Source organism: Pseudonaja textilis, chromosome 16 (genome assembly GCF_049901715.1).
Source record: "Pseudonaja textilis isolate UNSWEBS1 chromosome 16, rPseTex1.2, whole genome shotgun sequence".
Lineage (NCBI taxonomy): Eukaryota > Metazoa > Chordata > Lepidosauria > Squamata > Elapidae > Pseudonaja > Pseudonaja textilis.
This window is the reverse complement of record NC_142005.1, coordinates 3,045,001-3,062,435: the sequence shown is the minus strand read 5'-3', so window position 1 is coordinate 3,062,435 and position 17,435 is coordinate 3,045,001. Positions and strand designations below refer to the sequence as shown.

The 17,435-nt window shown below is 55.1% G+C and overlaps 2 protein-coding genes across 7 annotated transcripts in view; one reads left to right on the top strand and one right to left on the bottom strand.

Moving 5' to 3' along the window:
- The window catches only part of PC (pyruvate carboxylase), a 93,711-nt gene that overhangs the window by 12,793 nt on the left and 63,483 nt on the right, over positions 1-17,435 (bottom strand). The window lies entirely within an intron of this gene.
- On the top strand, positions 9,559-16,960 carry LRFN4 (leucine rich repeat and fibronectin type III domain containing 4). Its single transcript, XM_087914254.1, is given in 4 exon segments — positions 9,559-9,680; positions 13,197-13,851; positions 13,853-14,598; positions 15,729-16,960. Coding segments are annotated over 3 exon segments (2,058 nt in total). The 5' UTR covers positions 9,559-9,680; positions 13,197-13,215; the 3' UTR covers positions 16,405-16,960.

Below are 17,435 nucleotides of genomic sequence, written 5' to 3'. Positions count from 1 at the left end.
GTACCTGCAGCTGCTCGCCAGGGGTGGGATTCAATTTTTTAAACAACCGGTTCTGTGGGCGGGGCTTAGTTGGTGGGTGTGGCTTGGTGGTCATGTTGTTGGCTGGGCGTGGCCAACTCAACATCACTCACATCGAGGCACGGGAGGCGCATCTCCTCGCCTGGCCTCTCATGACTGTGGGGATGCTACAACAGTCGTAAGTGTGAAAAATGGTCACAAGTCACTTTTTTCAGTGCCATTGTAACTTTGAATGGTCACTCCACACAAGCTGGATACCAGCAAAGGAGGGGAAAAAAACTCCAGAGAGGTTCCTGAGACAGGAAGTCTAGTCCTGCCAAGAATGTAATAAGGGCTAACGGAGAGGCAGTTTCTGTAAGCAACACCAGAATGTTTCCTTCCTGCCTTCCTTACAGGATTAGCCCAGTCATTTCTTCTAACAACCGGTTCTCCCAACTGCTTAGAAGGTTAACAACCGATTCTAGGTGCGAATAGGTGCAAACTGGTAGAATCCCACCCCTGCTGCTCGCATAGTAGCTGCTAGAGCAGACTTCTTTTCTTCCGTGAATTATGTTTCTGTGCAATAAGTTGTGCAAATGGGACAAGGGCCCGGCATCAGGGGTCCAAAGAGACAGAGCCCTGTCTTGTCTCCAGGAGGGAGGGAGGGAGGGAGCTGCAGCCACCTGAAGCTGGTACCCAAGATCACCTTCTCAGTCAGCCACAGGCAGAGCGGAAAAGCAGCTGCCCTCCGCAGCCCTTTCCTTCCAGCAGTGGGAATCCCCAGGGAAGCACAAGGAAGCTCCACTGAGCTGCCAGTCCTGACAGCTTCTCCCGTCACTTGGATCAGATGCTGGTCTTCGCCGATTGTTTTAAAACAGACGGGGCTGCAATAAGCAATACCCCAAATGATCGAGGAACCACTCAATTTTAAACCCCGCAGCGGCCCGTCCTGCCTGGGGTGATGGAAAGGATGCGATTGTGAGCAGAGTTGTTATTTGGATGAAGATCTGCCAACCCAAAGCTCAGGTGAGCCTCTGCCCTCACCCTGCTCCCGTTGGGGCTTCCGGGGATATCACCCCACCGGCTCTGGTTCTGTTCCCAGAAATACACACGGCCAAACTGCATAGACCCTCTACAAATCTCTTGCCTGCCCCCACCTTCAAGCCAATTTACCCTTTTTCTGGACAATGCCAATTTAAAGTAATTGTACCAACATTTAACAGAGTGGTTTTTATGCTAAATTTAAAGAAGATAAAACTACAAGTATTGTACAAGCAGAACAAGGAGCCTTAGCATTGACAGCGAAGGGGCAGACAGCTTCTGCCTTTCGGGGTCCACCATCCACAAGACGAGCGCAGGCAGTCAAGGAACAGGCTGCAGGTTGGCCCTGGGCACAGCAGCCCCCGAGGCCTTGAGATACGCCTGGACCCACAAAGACCAGGACCAGGCAAGCCGGAGGATGCCATACAACACTGTATGGCAATGAAACCTGGACCTTGAAGAAGCAGGTTGTGAAGAGCGTTAACACCAGAAGTTCGATGTTTTGAAGAGAATATCGTGGAGAGCCAAGAAAACAAACCAATGCCCACTTAAGGCACAGGTGGCCGGGCTCGGGGGATCCTTCTTCAGACATGTCTCTGGCCAACTTGTTGCAGCTAACTCATCACAACCACTCACAGTAGGACAACTTGCTGCGGGACAATGTAACCATTCTATTTAAATATTTAAAATAAATTTAAAAATATTTCAGTTTTTGCCATTCACATTTCATTCTGCCCTTCCTTTTGCATCCTTTCTTTAATTATTTTATTCCACCATTTCCTTGATATTTAGCGTAACTCTTGAGCTGCAGTGAGTTGGCCGTGGCAAGTTGGTCATGGAGAGTTGACTGTGGAGAATTGTCCTAGACACACACACACACACACACACCCCGGAAAAAAGATCTATCGCTAGGAAAGGGGAAGGAGAGAGAAAATGGAGACAACCCGCAGCAGACGGGAGGCCCTGGGACCCAGGGATGGAGGGAGAGTCCACCCTGAATGCAGCAGGCAGCCTCCGAGGGAGACAGGCGGTTAAGAAATACGAAATACAAATAGAATAAATAAATAAATAATAGTCAAGACCTTGTTGATGATCCAAACTCTGTCAAGGACCTTGAAGTTCTCATCTCTAATGATCTAAGAGCCAGAGCCCACAGTAACTACATAGCCAAAGAGGCGTTACGAGTTGTTAACCTAATCTTACGTAGCTTTTTCTCCAGTAATATCACACTACTAACTGGAGCATACAAATCATTTGCTAGACTAATACTTGAATACAGCTCATCAGTCTGGAACCTGCATTACGTATCTGATATTAACACTGTTGAGAAAGTCCAGAAATATTTCACAAGAAGAGTTCTCCACTCCTCTACTCGTTGCAGAAGACCTTATGCCACCAGACTCGAAATTCTAGACATAGAAAACCTAGAACTACACCACCTTCAGTCCGATCTAAATGTAGTATATAAAATCATACCTTGCAATGTCCTACCTGTCAATGAATACTTCAGCTTCAACCATAACAACACAAGAGCAAACAATAGATACAAACTCAAGGTTAACCGCACCAAACTGGATTGCAGGAAATACGACTTCAGCAACAGAGTGGTCAATGTCTGGAATACCCTACCTGACTTTGTAGTTTCTTCCCCAAACCCCAAAAACTTTAACCTTAGACTGTCTACTATTGACCTCACCCCTTTCCTAAGAGATGTGTAGGGGGTGTGCATAAGCACACCAACATGCCTACCGTCCCTGTCCTATTTTTTCTTTTATATTTTTATTTTTCTTATATGTATCCATTTCATGTATTCATAACTATATTTATACTTATACCTGTTATCTCACAATGGCTTGACAAAATACTAAGAAATTTTAAAAAGTGGTTTGCTTCTTAGAAGAGACAGACGGACGGACACACACACACCCCCAGAGGCCGAGAGATGGCCCTAAGTAGGCCAACTTGTTTCTAGTCTGATGCCTTTAACCATTGCACCAAACCGGCTCTCCGATAAGGTGATGATGTTCTTTCTCTTCTTTTCCACCGGGGTTGAGGGCAGCATCTGTTCCCTATTTGAAGAAGAAGAACTATGTTTAACTTTAAATACGTTTTCCACATTCCTGGAAGACCTCCGTTCCTTTGCCACCCACCGCCAGGCCAGCCCCCGCCCTGGGTGATCTGCCGGTGGCCATCGCTCCTAGCCAGCTTTCTCCCCCAATTCCACGCATTGCTGCTCAGCAAGAGCCGGGTGACCTGGGGGCCTCTGCAAAATGCTGGCCAGGAACGAGCAGAGACCTGAGTGAGGCAGCATCAGCCCTGCCAGCGCACCAGACAGAAAACCCAACCCGGCGAGCTGATGGCGCTTTATTGGCAGTTCTCGGTTCACAGCCATTCATTTGATGGCCGGTCAAAGTTACAGTGGCACTGAAGAGAGAGACACTCATGACAGTTGCAGCGCCCCAGGGTCACAGGATCAGAATCCGGGCACGTATTTAGGATGGTTGCAACATCCGGGAATCCCCACCTGTAACCTTCCCAACTGGCTTCCGATAAGCCAAGTCAGTGGCGGAGGCCAGATTTGCTGATCGATCCTCGGATTCACTTAACAACAGTGGCAAAGAGGTCATAAAGTGGGAATGTGATTCACTTAACAACTATCTTGCTTACCAATAGAAATTTTGGGTTCAATTGTGCTTGTAAGTTGAGGACTACCTGCGTAGTACAGAGACATAAGAAGACTTTTGCCAGCCTGAAAGTAAAAACCTCTCCGCCCTCCTCACTTTTAGCCACTTTTGACTGCTTGACCCGCCTGCCTCTGAGAGCCCCTCCCCCCTCCCTCCCCAGGGTCATCCTGGCATTCCGTTTCAGGTAGGCACCAAGGGCCAAAACAGACTTGAAGGCCAAAAATATTTCAAAATTAGAGATTAGGACTTTGGCGCAGAAACTCAGCTCCTGACCACGCTGCCTACCTTGTCCAAACACGGCCACCGGCAGGCTAGGTTCATATCTGCATGATGATGATGATGATGGATATTATTATGTATATTGATCCATACTAACATAAATGCAATTCACAGAAGGAAAACATAGTTCAACAGAATAATAAACAAGCAATTATTTATGAGTTGCAAAACTGTGAGGGAAAGGGATGAAGAAGTGTCACTGCCTTGTCTCAAGAGAAGACTGGTTTTTCTTCCAGCCGGCACTTAGGGGCAAATGCAGCTGGACCCTTAAATATGCCACAAGCTTTGCATCTGACATCCTGCAGTGTTTCTCTTTTTAGAGCCTGATTTCTTCTTGTTCTTGCGTAAGACCGTCTGCGTACAGGCAGCCCCTCGGGTTACGGTGACAACTGGGACTGCCTAGCTTGTGGTGCCTAGTCAGCGGGGTCATCAAGAGTATTGTAGCGTGGCCGTAGCACTTAGAAAGCGAGCTATGGCTGACCACTGGGGAAAGTCCAGCAAGAAGGTCCTTAAAGGAGGCCAACAGAAGAAGAAGAAGACGATGACGGCGAAGGGCCCCTCAAACGGAGAGGTCTTACAGAGGGTGCCTTAGCTTTAAGCAGGTCATCCATCCTTCCGTGAGAAAGTCTGCCAACTAAGACGTGAGGCTGGAACAATGTTTATCTCGTTCCCAGAATTCTTTCACCTGGCCCCTTTTTCCTGATGTCAGGCTGGAGGAATGACGTCCTAGGAGAATAGAGCTTTCTGGGTCATTTGCATCCAAGGACACAACCTTGGAGGGTCAGGCTAACGTGGAGCAAAAGTGCATCCAGACTCACCCAGACTGGCTAGAAGAAGAGCGGAGGGGAGAGACAAGGGGCCTTCTGGCCAAGGGTTCCATTTGGAAAGGAAATCCTTGGGGCACACCTACAAGGTGGCGGATCCGTCCCTTGGAAGAGTTGGGGTTGTCTACAAGCCACCCAGCAAGAGAAGATGCTGGCCTGGAGAGTCAGTGACCGAGGAGAAGCGCAGGAAAGGCCTTCCATTCCATTGCAGGCCGCTCCATTCATAGTCATTGATAGGACAGAATAATAACAGGGACCTTGGAGGTCTTCTAGTCCAGCCTCCTGCACAAGCAGGAAACCTTATACCCATGATGGCGAACCTATGGCACGCGTGCTATAGTGGCCCGCAAGCCAAACTTACCTGCGCTGAGCACGCACACGCCTCCCAGCTGATTTTCGGCCCCTTTGAGGCCGTTTTCACCCTCCCGGAGGCTCGAGAGAAGCCTCTGCAGCCTCGGGAAGCCCAAAAATGGGCCTTCCGGAAATACTGGAAGTGATGAAACGGGCCTGTTTTTCGGCCTTCAAAGGCTGCAGAGGCTTCCTTCGAGCCCCTGGGAGGGCGAGAATTGTTTCAAACAGCCGAAAATCAGCTGGGAGGCGCGCGCATGCACAGTGCAGGTAAGGAGGGTGTTGCAAGCGCATGCGTGTGTGTGTGGGGGGGCGCATTGCATTGTGGCTGCCAGCGTGTGTGTGCTTTTGGCACACCACAACAAAAAGGTTCGTCGTCACTGCCCTACACCGTTCAACCCATTCAACCTCCTCTCCAAACCCTGCGGTGCAGGAGCACCCAGAATCCCTGGAGGAAAGTTGCTCCACGGATCAATTTAAGGGAAGAGGATTCTACCTCCAACTTATTTGTGTTTTGTTCTCTACCTTGCCAATTTTGTTAATATTTAGGATCTTCATATGTTAATGTTTTACCTTCCTTTTATGCTGAAAGCTGCCTAAGAGTGACTCGATGTGGCTCACACTGTAAAAGGAAGCTAAAACCTTAAAATATTAAGATCATAAATAAACATTAAAATAATAAACATGGCAGCCAAAATTAAAATCATCCCACACAACCAACATCTTGCAATTATCAAAATAGTAGCAAGCAACAATGAAATTCCATTAAAGCAAGAAGAAAATTAATTATTTCTGCTTTGGGTAAAGACTCCTGAATATTCGCACGGAGTAGAAGGTACCAATGCCAAAAGGAGGAGGAGGAGGAAAGGGGCTTCTTGTACCACCCCAGGTGAGGGTGTCCCTCTTAGACGTTGCCCTTTACCTGCTTCTTCTCTGAGCTGAGAGCCCATTTCTTCCCCGCACTGGGAGCTCCTACCTTCCTCCGTTGTTCCGGCTCCCTTTCTGCATCTTTTCCAACCCCAAACATGGATTCTGAGGATCAGGTATAAACCGGATACACAGCATTTCGAGCGACAGGTTTACATCAGGAAGCTTTGATGTTGGAGGCTTTGTGTTTTATTTTTTTGTTCTCTTCCTAAAAATTCCCAGGATGGAATTTAGCACTGTGCTGACGTTTTCATGTAATTCAGCAGGAATCCTCCCTTGTCCTTTTTAGTTCAGCCCCAATGAATAGGTAAACTTTGGGGGTTCCCCGGCACTCTATTGGTGACCCATATGCCCGTGTTCAAGGCCGGTCCCGGAGGACCCTGGGACAACGGCTTTTGCCACTCGCTCGGAAGGCCCGTCGCTGGGCCCTTTCCCAACCCACGAATCCCCATTTCAGCCCTGGGATGGCTTCCCTTTCCTGGTCCAGAGCAGGGCAGGGCACTGAACGGAGACCTTCCTCCCTCGGGGTCCCCATGGGGGCTGTGAAGAAGAACCTTTCCGTCACCCTAAGTCCCCCTTCCCCAGAGTTCTCACTGCATTCATTCCATGGCTCGCTAATCCTCATTCTGACGTTCGTATTTTTAGGATAGGTGTGTACCTTAGGATGACCATGTTTAGGGACCTCTGCTCTGCCAGGTGCTCCCCAACCAGGTGCGCCCAGAGCCCAGGAGGGCTTCGCTTGGTATTTAACGCCACCAGGGAGTCAAACGGAGCCCATCGCTTTCGCATCTGCCTGTCCTGCCCAAATCCCAACCTCTCATCTTATTGCTCATGGGAAAACGGCCTTCTTCTTGGTGGCTCTGGCTCCCAAGCGCATGTCCGGCAAGGAAACAAACTGGCCCCCTTGAGCCCCAAGACTATTTCTTGTCCTATCGCTGGGGCTGCTGACCCGGAGACCCAACACAACCCACCCTCATTGCTGCTTGGATGCTACCCGGGTCCTGAGCCAGCACAAGAAAGACGCCAAAAACAGAAACACAGAGAAGAGAGACAACCCAACTTCAAAAACTCAGGAAACCATTCAGCAAATGAAATAACTAGCAGGCTGATTGATTGGCTCGACTGCCCACCGTTGCCTCATAAAAACAATGGCACCAAATGCTGCCATCTTTTCACCCATGGCTGGAATCTGGTCTGATAGACAGAACGATGCAAAGGTCACCCAACTTAACAGGGCAGATTCCCTGGAGCAGACAAGAGGAATTCCAGCACCGCGGCTATAATTTACGTGGAGTTACACTTCTCTGTGACACTCAAAGTTATTTCGAGACCCCCGACGGCATCCAAGCCCTGGATGCAGACCAGACCCATCCTCAAAAGCACACCTGCTCAAGGAACACAACACTTGGGGTGCAACACCTTAACACAAGCCATTGGGACGGTCACCCCCCGAGTCCACACGAGAGGATGAGATCATAGGGCAGATTCCGCCTAGAAGCCCCCGGGGTTGAAATAACTGGGGACCGCTCTCTACAGTTCTCTGAAACCCTTGGCCCAAGAGGTCCTCCTTGGAGTGACTGCTACTCTCTGTCTTCTCAGGGGCCGTCCTTCCTTCGTCGCAAGCTGCTTCCGCCGCTCGTCTTCTCAGGAGGATTCGCCGCCACGGAGCCTGTGAGACGCCATCGCTCAGGCTCCCTCCCGGCCCCTCCACCGAATCTTTCTGGGGACCTTCCTCAAGTATCTCAACCTAACCCTCATGTGGACGTTTTAGACCGAAATTGGCGCTCACCCCTCTGAGTCTGAGAGAAAAACTTGAAACTTTTTGGAATAAAGGTGCCTTCCAGGCTCGCTTTGGGAGCAGCCTCCCCTGAAGCGCAGGGCTGCCTCAGGACTTGGTCGTTTCAGAGGGTCAATCCTGCGCGCTTGACATTGCCCTCCTGGGGGTCCAGCGCTCACCCCTGCTGCACCCCCCCCCCGCTCCCCCTTCCCGCCTGAAGGCCAGAGGAGCCTGGTTGGTCCAGGAGGCCTCCCCCCTCAAGGGAAGCCTGGCGCCTAGCAACCATCCCCCAGGGCAACAGGAAGAAGATCACTTGGCTGCGCGCTCTGATGGGGAGGAGGAAGGGGAAAGGTGTATAAACCCTTGAACACAACACCCCCCCCCCAAGTCAGAGACGGCACCCAGCCAGCACGCCTTGAAACGAAGAGGGTGGGGACGCAATATAACGTTCCGTTTCCGAATGCAAACGCCCTTTCACAGCCCAAGGACCTTGGTGGGCGCCCCACATTCCTGGACGAGGGGGGATTTTCCCCGTGAGCAGCTGCTCCACCCGTCTCCCTTCCCCAGAAAGGCTGGGAAGGAGGGCGAGGGGGGGGAGGGCCTTGTCTGGCTCCTCCATCTTCCTCCCCCCAATCAGAGCTCGGGGCGGAGGATGCAGCCAGGCAGCCGGGGCCGCTCCCTGGAAGAGGAGCAGCAGCCCAGCTTCCATCCCCTCGGCCCCCCCCGCGCCCCCCTCCCGCCAACTGGAACGGGAGCAGCTTGAGGAGGCCAAAGCGGGTGGGAGCCGGGAGAGCCCGGGCTGCAGGCAGGCTGCTCCTCCCCACATCCTCCCCCCTCCCTGCGCACCGAAGCAGCAGCAGCAGCACCAGCACCAGCAGCGGCAGCGGCGGCAGAGACAAAGCGGGGCTGCCGAAATACAACACTGTTCTGGGAATCCCTCCGGACCTTCCGGGGCCAGGAGGAGGGTGGAGGAGGATTGCCAGGAACCCAGATGGCAGCGGTCCGGAGAGGTTCGGCCCCACCGGCACCGAGGAGGAAGGGCTGAGACCCAGGGAGGACCCTCCACGGCTGACCCAGGAGGGCGGGAGGATGGAAGGCCAGCCGCCGGGTCTGCAGAGGGAAAGAGGGCCAGCAGCCTCCAGCAGAGAGGAGACGGGCGACCTGCAGCAGCCGGGGGCTTTCCAGAGCTGAAAGGCCGAGGGACCCCCAGAAGGGGCCTGGCCTGGAGACCCAGAATTGAAGGCTGCCGGGAGAACTCCACGCCGCCGCCACCCCCAAGAGAACTCCGGTTGGAGACCCCATGGAATCCGCCGGGAGTCCTGAGGGCTGAAAGGCCCGGAATGGACCGGGGGCACCCGGGCACCCCACCTGGGAACCCCAAGGCCTGGGAAGGGCCTGGGGCTGGGAGCCGAGACGCCTGAGGCAGCCAGAAGCGAACGGGGCGAGGAGCGGAGGAGCGGGTGAGCCAGGGTGCCCATCAGCGCGGAGGCTCGAAGAGCTTGGCATGGCTGCCGCCTCTCCGCCCGCCTGAAGCTGCAGCGGCGTTTCTCTTTTCTCTGCCTGGGGGAGGGGACCAAGGATGCTCCTCTGCCTGAGGGTTGGATGCTGCCCTCGGCCACCCCGAGCCTCCTCCGCCCAGGCAGCTGGGCGCCTCCCCAGGGCACCCCAAGAGCCTGCGGGAGCCCTGGGGCCACAGCTTGCTCAGGAGGGGCTGAGGAGGTGGCGCGGGGACAGGTGACTCGGTGTGGGGAGCGGCTGGACTGCCACGGCTCATCTCTGGTGAGCCCAGAGGCCCAGGAGAAGGTAAAGCTGCACGTGGAGCCTGGGGGCCTTCGCGGTGGGTGGGGGGCCCTGCAGAACGACCGGTGCTGCTGCGACGTATTTGGAGGGCCAACAGCCGAGCGGACGGGGGGCCTCGGAAGGCAGAGAGGCTGGCTTTTCCTTTCTCAAGCCTTCCACTCCCGGGACTTTCTCCTTCTCTCCCCCACCCCGCTCCTCCCCAAAACAGCCAGGGCAAAGTTGTGCCAGGACAGGCACAGCAGGGCCTCCTCCCCGACCTGTGCCCTCCCCCCTTGCTCCTCCGCCCTTCTCTCTATCCTGAATCCAGACCTCCAAGGCTGGGCCCATGCGAGATCATCTTTCCTGCCTCCCAGGCATTCTCCCTTCCTCCACTCCCTCCCCCCAGAGCCGTTGTATCCCTGGCAGAGCGACCGGGGCTTGTCCTGGTCTTGAGAGGGGAGAGGGGAGGGAAGGGGCGATTCGAGGTGCCCCAGAGAACCGGGGGGCCTTTTGCCATCCGTGGTCCCCTTCCACAGCCCAGCATCTCCCAGCTAGAGGAGCCCTGGCGAAGGGCTGCTGCCTGCTTTGAGGGAAAACCTTCCATCCCAGCCCCCCACCCCACCACAAGCCAAGTACAAGAGGAGGACCAGAAACTGTCCCTGGGCTGGTGGGGCCCCTCCTGCCCCGAGGCCCCTGCTGCCAAAACTGCCTCCATGAACCCGCCTGCTCTCCACTTAGAGCCATACCTGGTTCAAAATTGAAGGCCCCCCAGTCTGAATCGGAAAAGTGCTGCACAACTAAGATCACCCCACATACGCACACAACACCCCCGTCCCAGTGCATGCCCCCCTTCTATACGCACCGACAGGGCACCTACCAAATATACAGCCTAGCCCAGCTGGACACCTGCAGCCCAAGCTGAGCACACTCACCACGGGGGCCCCGGAGTACTTGCAATCGGGCTCTATCCCAGCCCCGATGCAGGCCAGAGTCTCTCCTCTCAAAGTCTGTGGCTTCTTTGTTTTTAAACACAAAGCTACACCATCCCAGTCTTCAAAAGCTTGAGTTAAGGGCCTTGAAAAGATGTCTTTTAAAAATAAAAGAGTGGCTATTTATTAAAAGAAATTACTGTTGCATTTGGCCAAGCAACAAATGAAAAAAAAAAAAAAGTAGTAGTTTCCCTAGGAGAATCCTCGGAGTTTCGGAGCAAGGTGGGTGACACGTAAATCCAATGAACAATAAAGGCTTCTAGTCCAAATTGCAGGCAGAGAGGAGCCGGGGGGCCCAGGTGCACCTGCCCCCACCCCAGTTACCTGGCCCACCCCCTGAGCAGCCTTGGAATCCTGGGAGCAGCTTCTTTCCCTTCCAGGCAGCAGGATCGGAGACGCAGCCGGCCCAGCCTCTCCAACGCTTTGAGCCCATTTCGCAGGAACCTCCTCCTGAGAGCCACCGTGGCTCACAGATGCCAGCCAGCCAGCTAGGCTGCCTCAGGGAGGAGAAGCCACACCGACACAGAAGACGGCCTGCCCACGACCCGAAGGGAGCTCACAAGACAGGAGGCCGGTTTCCCTCGACTTGACACGGCAAGAGTGTGGGCCGCATTGCCTGACCTGAGGCCTGCGGGGCGCCATCTCGGCCACTGGTTCCCTTCCCAGGACATCTCCACAAGGGGCTCTGGGAAGCAGCAGGGACCAGCCCTCTCTGGCTCCGGCCTGTGCGCCTCTTGGCCACCCCGTCGTTCTTTATACCATCTCCTGTTCTAAGGGTGAACCTCCAGGGCCGCAGAAGTAACGGAGCCTCCCCAGAGGACAACCCAGCATCTCACCAAGGCTGGAACAGAACAGCAGGAGTTCAGTGGTCTGGATCACACAAGACTCTTGTGGTGGGCAACACACAGACCACATGTGCAGCACAGCAGGCAGTCTGCAGCACTCAGACCATTGGACGCTGCTGCCCAAATTCAGAATTGTGGATACAACTAACTAGGCTCCACTACGGCTTTACGAGTCGTGTGCACCAGCCTCTAATTTTACACACATTATGCTGGACTAAGAGACTAAGCTCCAGCCCCTTGGCGTGGATTTTGGAACCCGACATGGTCTGCCATCTTCTTCTGGGCCAATGCTAAATTTTGAGCAGTGTGCCATGGCTTACTCGACAAATTGAGTGCAGCCTCAATAAAAGCTAATGCAGATTTAATTTAACGTTTACTAGATTATGTTGACTCAACAAACAAGGTATTAGACAAGTATCAACATTCATTTAATTTACTTTAAATTTGGTTTAATTAACTAAACGCAATCATGGGGTCATTCTATATATTTTGCCCTTCAGCCACGTTAAGAATCTCTGTGGCGGCAGATTTTAGGAGGCCTCCTGGGGGTGAGAGAGCAACTTGGGAGACGCTGATCCCGAGGATCCCCGTTTCTTCTCCTCCCCCTTGAAGCCCAGAGACTCTGGTAGCTGCTAAGCGGATTCTCCCAATGGAAGCAGGGAACTCAAGCCGGCCAGGCTAGCAAAATCTGATCCTGGCGGCCCATTTGCTCGAGGCTAACATTTCACCCAGAAACAGAAATCCGGGGAGAAAAGAGGATGAAAACCTTGGAACCATGCAGTAAAAAAAAGCCTCTAGAAGCACCCGGTTTTTCTTCACCAAACGCCGTTTGGCCTTCCCCCTTTCTCATCTCACTCACGATAACTGGTTCAGATTGCCCACCTGGCTCGCAATTGTACCTATTGGGCTCAGAGGTGTCAGTCGATCAAAGGAGCACTCCAGTTCCTAATCTGGAGGATTTCTAAGTAAAAATGGCAAAGCTCTGTGCTGAAATAAGATGGGAAAACGTATGTCTGATCAATCATTTATAACTGTATATAGTTTATGAAGACTTCAGTTAACAGAAGCCAACATCGGGTTGCCACAGATGACACAAAGGTGGACAACAGAAGATTCAGAAAGATCTGGGTAGCCTCAAAGACTGGGCTGAAATAAAGAGGGTGGAATTTAAGAGCAGAAATCCTGCACGGGGTAGGAAAAAGGAAGGCACACGATGCGGGGAAACGTGGCTTGGCAGGAGCAGGAGGGGAAAGGGATCGGAGCCAGACCCCGGGGAGAGCCCCACGGAGGGTCCAAATCTGAACGTCAGAAAGGGACGGCGACGAGCTGGGATTCAGGGGTGGGCACCAGGCCGGAGGAGATTCGGTTAAAAGATCCGGGTAGGTTTGGCCCACAGAACGGACGAGTTCTGCGAGGCGAGAGCGGCCTTTGCGGGCCACCCAGAAGGGGAAATGGACTTGCTGGGTTTTGCACGGCCAGATTAACTGCTAGATTAAAACAACAAAGAAGGCGATGGATCTAGGGAGCAGGCAACTTTCAGAGGTGGTCCAGCGGTAAGAGGGGACGACTAGCGGTCTGGGCAGGAAGGGACCTCAGCAAATAAGTGCCACGTCCCGAGAAAGAGGGGAAAGGGCCGAAGGGCCCGAAAGGGACAAAAACTCACCAAGGGTCCCTAGGGGCCCACTGACCTTTTCTCTCTCTTCCAGGCCTGCCGAGGCAACTACCATGGAAAGGCTGCTCCTGGTCCAGCTGCTGATGGTGGGGAGCACCTTAGCCCAGGTGGAGTCCTGCCCCTTCCACTGCGTCTGCCAAAACCTCTCCGACTCGCTTAGCACCCTCTGTGCCAACAAGGGGCTCCTCTTCATTCCGGCCAACATTGACCGGCGGACGGTGGAACTGCGCCTGGCCGACAATTTCATCCGGGCGGTGGAAGCCCCGGACTTTCTGAACATGACGGGCCTGGTGGACCTCACCCTCTCGCGGAACACCATCGACACCCTCCGGCCCTTTGCGTTCGGGGACCTGGAGAGCCTCCGCTCGCTCCACCTGGACAGCAACCGGCTGACGGAGATCAGGGGGGAGGCCCTGCGGGGAATGCTGAACCTCCAGCACCTCATCCTGAGCAACAACCAGCTGGTCAATATCTCTGGGGCCGCTTTTGATGACTTCCTCGCCACGCTGGAAGACCTGGATTTGTCGTACAACAACCTGCGCAGCGTCCCCTGGGAGGGCATCCAAGGCATGTTCTGCCTGCACACCCTCAACCTGGATCATAACCTGATCGACTTCATTATGGAGGGGACCTTTGACGAGCTCTATAAGCTCTCGCGGCTGGACATGACCTCCAACCGCCTTTCCACCCCTGCCCCCCGACCCGCTCTTTGCCCGCTCCCAGATTGGGGCCGTCAGCCCAACCCCCTACACGGCTACCATCGTGCTCAGCTTCGGAGGAAACCCTTTACACTGCAACTGTGAGTTGCTGTGGTTGCGGCGCTTGGCGCGAGAGGATGACATGGAGACCTGTGCTTCCCCGCAACACGTGGCTGGCCGCTACTTCTGGTCCGTGCCAGAGGAGGACTTCACCTGCGAGCCCCCCCTCATCACCCGGCACACCCACAAGCTCTGGGTCCTGGAAGGCCAAAGGGCCACGCTGAGGTGCAAAGCCCTCGGAGACCCTGAGCCGGTCATCCACTGGGTCTCCCCCGATGACAAGATCATCGCCAACTCCTCCAGGGCCGTGTCGTTCCGCAACGGCACCCTTGACCTTTTGGTGACCACCATCCGTGATGACGGGGCCTACACCTGCATCGCCATCAATGCCGCTGGGGAGTCGACAGCCACCGTGGACCTCAAAATCATCCCCCTGCCTCATCGGGGCAACGGCAGCATCACGGTGCTGCAGCAGCAGGATCCGGGCTCCTCCGACATCAGCACCTCGGCCAAGAGCTCTGCCAATGCCACCCAGGAGGCTTCCGAGGAGAGAGTGGAGGTGCTGGCGGTGACTGCCACATCAGCCCTGGTGCGCTGGCTGGCCAATAAGTCCACCTACATGGCCTGGATGTACCAGATCCAGTACAACTGCACTGCGGACGATGCCCTGGTTTACAGGTAAGGGGACTGCGGTGGGGGACGGGGGAGCGAGCAAAGGGTTTCGGGTTCTCCTTCCTGGAGAAATCCTGGCAATGAAGGTCCCTGGCGGCTTCCGTACCATTCCGATTTCTTGGGTTCCCAGTGGTCCTCTCCCAGATTACATTCACTCAGCCGGAGGGCTCCTCCTGGTGAACCCGGCTGGACTGCACAACAGGCAGAGGGTGGCCGTCCTCCGTTCGCCCCTTTCCTCTCTTCCCACAAGACCCGAACCGCGTACCAGGGAGACAGCTGGCCGTGCAGCTGACGAGATGTGGGGTTGGGGACGCAGGAGGTTGTCAAGCAGAGTACAGCATACCCGAAAGCTCCAGCGTTGCTCCCCTGAAACTGAGCCCCCCGAGGAAAGTGACATCGGCCCTCGAAGGCCTCAGCTCCGCTTGGTGAAGAGCCGGGCCCGGTTCCTTCAGCGAGTGGGGGAGGCTTCCAAGGCTCAAGCACAGGGCGAGTCCGAGGTTTCTGGTGGCTTCTGCCCTGCTTTCTGCCCAACAGCAGGTGGGGTGGGGGGGAATTAAACCACCGAGATGGGTAGCGGAATCCACGCTCTACGAACGGAATCCTTCACTAGGAACAGCAAATCCAGGCCAGGGAAAGGATTCTGCACAAACAAACAAGCCTCTTTCCTAATGGCTCCATTTCGGAGGCATTTCCTGCCCCTGGGCAGCCCAAACAAGAAATCCCCTCTCCTTCCCAGAGGCAGGCAGCCTCTCTGCCCACCTGAGGCAGAGGTTCCCCCTCCCCGGTGCCACATCCACAGTGCCCCTCACCGAGCGCCTCTCAGGGGTTCAGCCCCGGATCCCATTCAAGAACCAGGTGGAACTTCTTCGCTGGCTTTCCAGGAAGGCCGGAGAGACCCGGGAGAGCAGCTCCTTTCTCTACGCTGACCTCTGCTTTCCTTTGGCACCAAGAACTGGGCCACCAGATTGACCGGGATAGAGAATAATAGGCCATTAATGGGCAGATAAGCTGCCTACATAAGGGGAGGGCGGGGGGGCGGCGGCCTGTGGCCAGGAATGAGGGAAGCCTCCCCCCAACAGGGGAGGGGAGGGGTGGAGGCCACGGAGGCTTACTCTTCCCCTCTTTCTCGCCTGCAGGATCATCCCCGCCAGCAGCCAGGATTTCCTTCTCAAGCACCTGGTGCCCAGCATGGATTACGACCTGTGCGTCTTAGCCATCTTCGATGACCTGGCCACCTCTCTGGCAGCCACCCACCTGCTGGGCTGTGCCCAGTTCACCACGCAGGAAGCCTACCCAGACTGCCATTCGCTGCACGTCCACTTCCTGGGGGGCGCCCTGACGGTGACCGTGGGGGGCATCATCGTGGCTTCCTTGCTGGTCTTCACAGGCGTCATGATGGTCAAGTACAAAGTCTGTGGCAGCGTCCACGGGAGCCTGCCCAGGGTCAGCAACGTGCACTCGCAGACCAACGGCGGGCACCCCAACGGCCTGCTGCCCCAGCGGACACCCGCCGCGGAGTGCCGGCAGGGGCAGGCCAAGGCGGGTACAGCCAAGGGCACAGAGCGTTGGATGGGAGGCGCTGCCCGGGGAGCCCCGGCCTCAGCCAAAGCCAAGCGCAGCAGCTCCCTGGACATGGGGGACGCCTCCTCCAGCGCCTGCTATGGCTACGCCAAGCGCCTGAGCTTCATGTGGGCCAAGCGCAGCCAGTCGGTCCATGGGAGGCTGGCACAGAGCACGACCCTCGACGAGGGCGCCGGCACGCAGCCCGGGCCCTTCCTCAACGTGGATAAATTGGAGGAGAGTGTGGTGTAGCCCTCATGGGGGGAGGACCGGCGTCCAGCGACCCGCAAGGGGGAGGCCCACGGAGGAGGACGAGGCAGCAGATTCGGCTGGCCCCGCTTCACCTGGTTGAGCCCGGCCTCCCCCACGGAGGCCAGCCCTGCTGACCAGGCCAGGCCTTGCCCAGAGCAGAGTCCCCTCCCCCGGCCAGCCAGCCAGCCAGCCAGGCTCAAGCTGGGGGGAGGGGGGGAAGAGCAGCGTTTTCCTCTGCATCTTGCGGCTGACTAATTGAGGTGCAAATAGTGACCTGGATTCAAGAATCAATTATTTTGAAGAGGAAAGAAGGCAGCTTTGAAAGGGAAACGAAAACAGTCGCCAAACGACAGGCTGTTCAATAAGTCTTAAGTCTCCAGGATTCAAAGGCAAGAGAGTTAATGCAGAAAGGATGCCTTCGGGCAAGATTGGGCGTAATCTGTGTTAAAACAGAGGTGTGAAGGCTGGGGGTTGGGGTTGGGGGAATCTTAAATTCATGTTAAAGGCAAAATCTGTACGTGGCATTTAACGACCTCTATAAATGTCCATATGTGTGTCTCTTGGGGCATACGTGTTACTCGTACTGTGCAATGGGGGAAGGGGCTTCTCCCCACTAAACTCGCTCTGTAGAAAAGGGAGGGAGGGAGGGAGGGAGACAGCTGAGGGCAAACCCCCCCCCCCAAACCCCCAACTCTGGTTCACAAAGGAGGCAAAACATGCAAAGTCTACCTTGGCAAATCCCGTTACCTGAGGTAATGTCAAATCGGGCGATCCAGGCGGCTCAAACGGGCGTAAAGATCGACTTCTAGCTCAAGCTCTCGACAAGAATCTGGCCAACTAACGGACAAAGCAAACTGGCGGCAGGTCAGGGTCAGCGGAAGTCAAGATGGGCCAGGCTTGGATCTCTTTGTGAGCACAAAGGGACTCGAGACAGATGACTCGCTTGGCCCCTCCCTCCCTCCCTTGGCCTCAGCCTGGTCCTCCCCTACCAGGGATGGGCATTTTTTTCCTGAAAGGTAAAATCCTCGCTT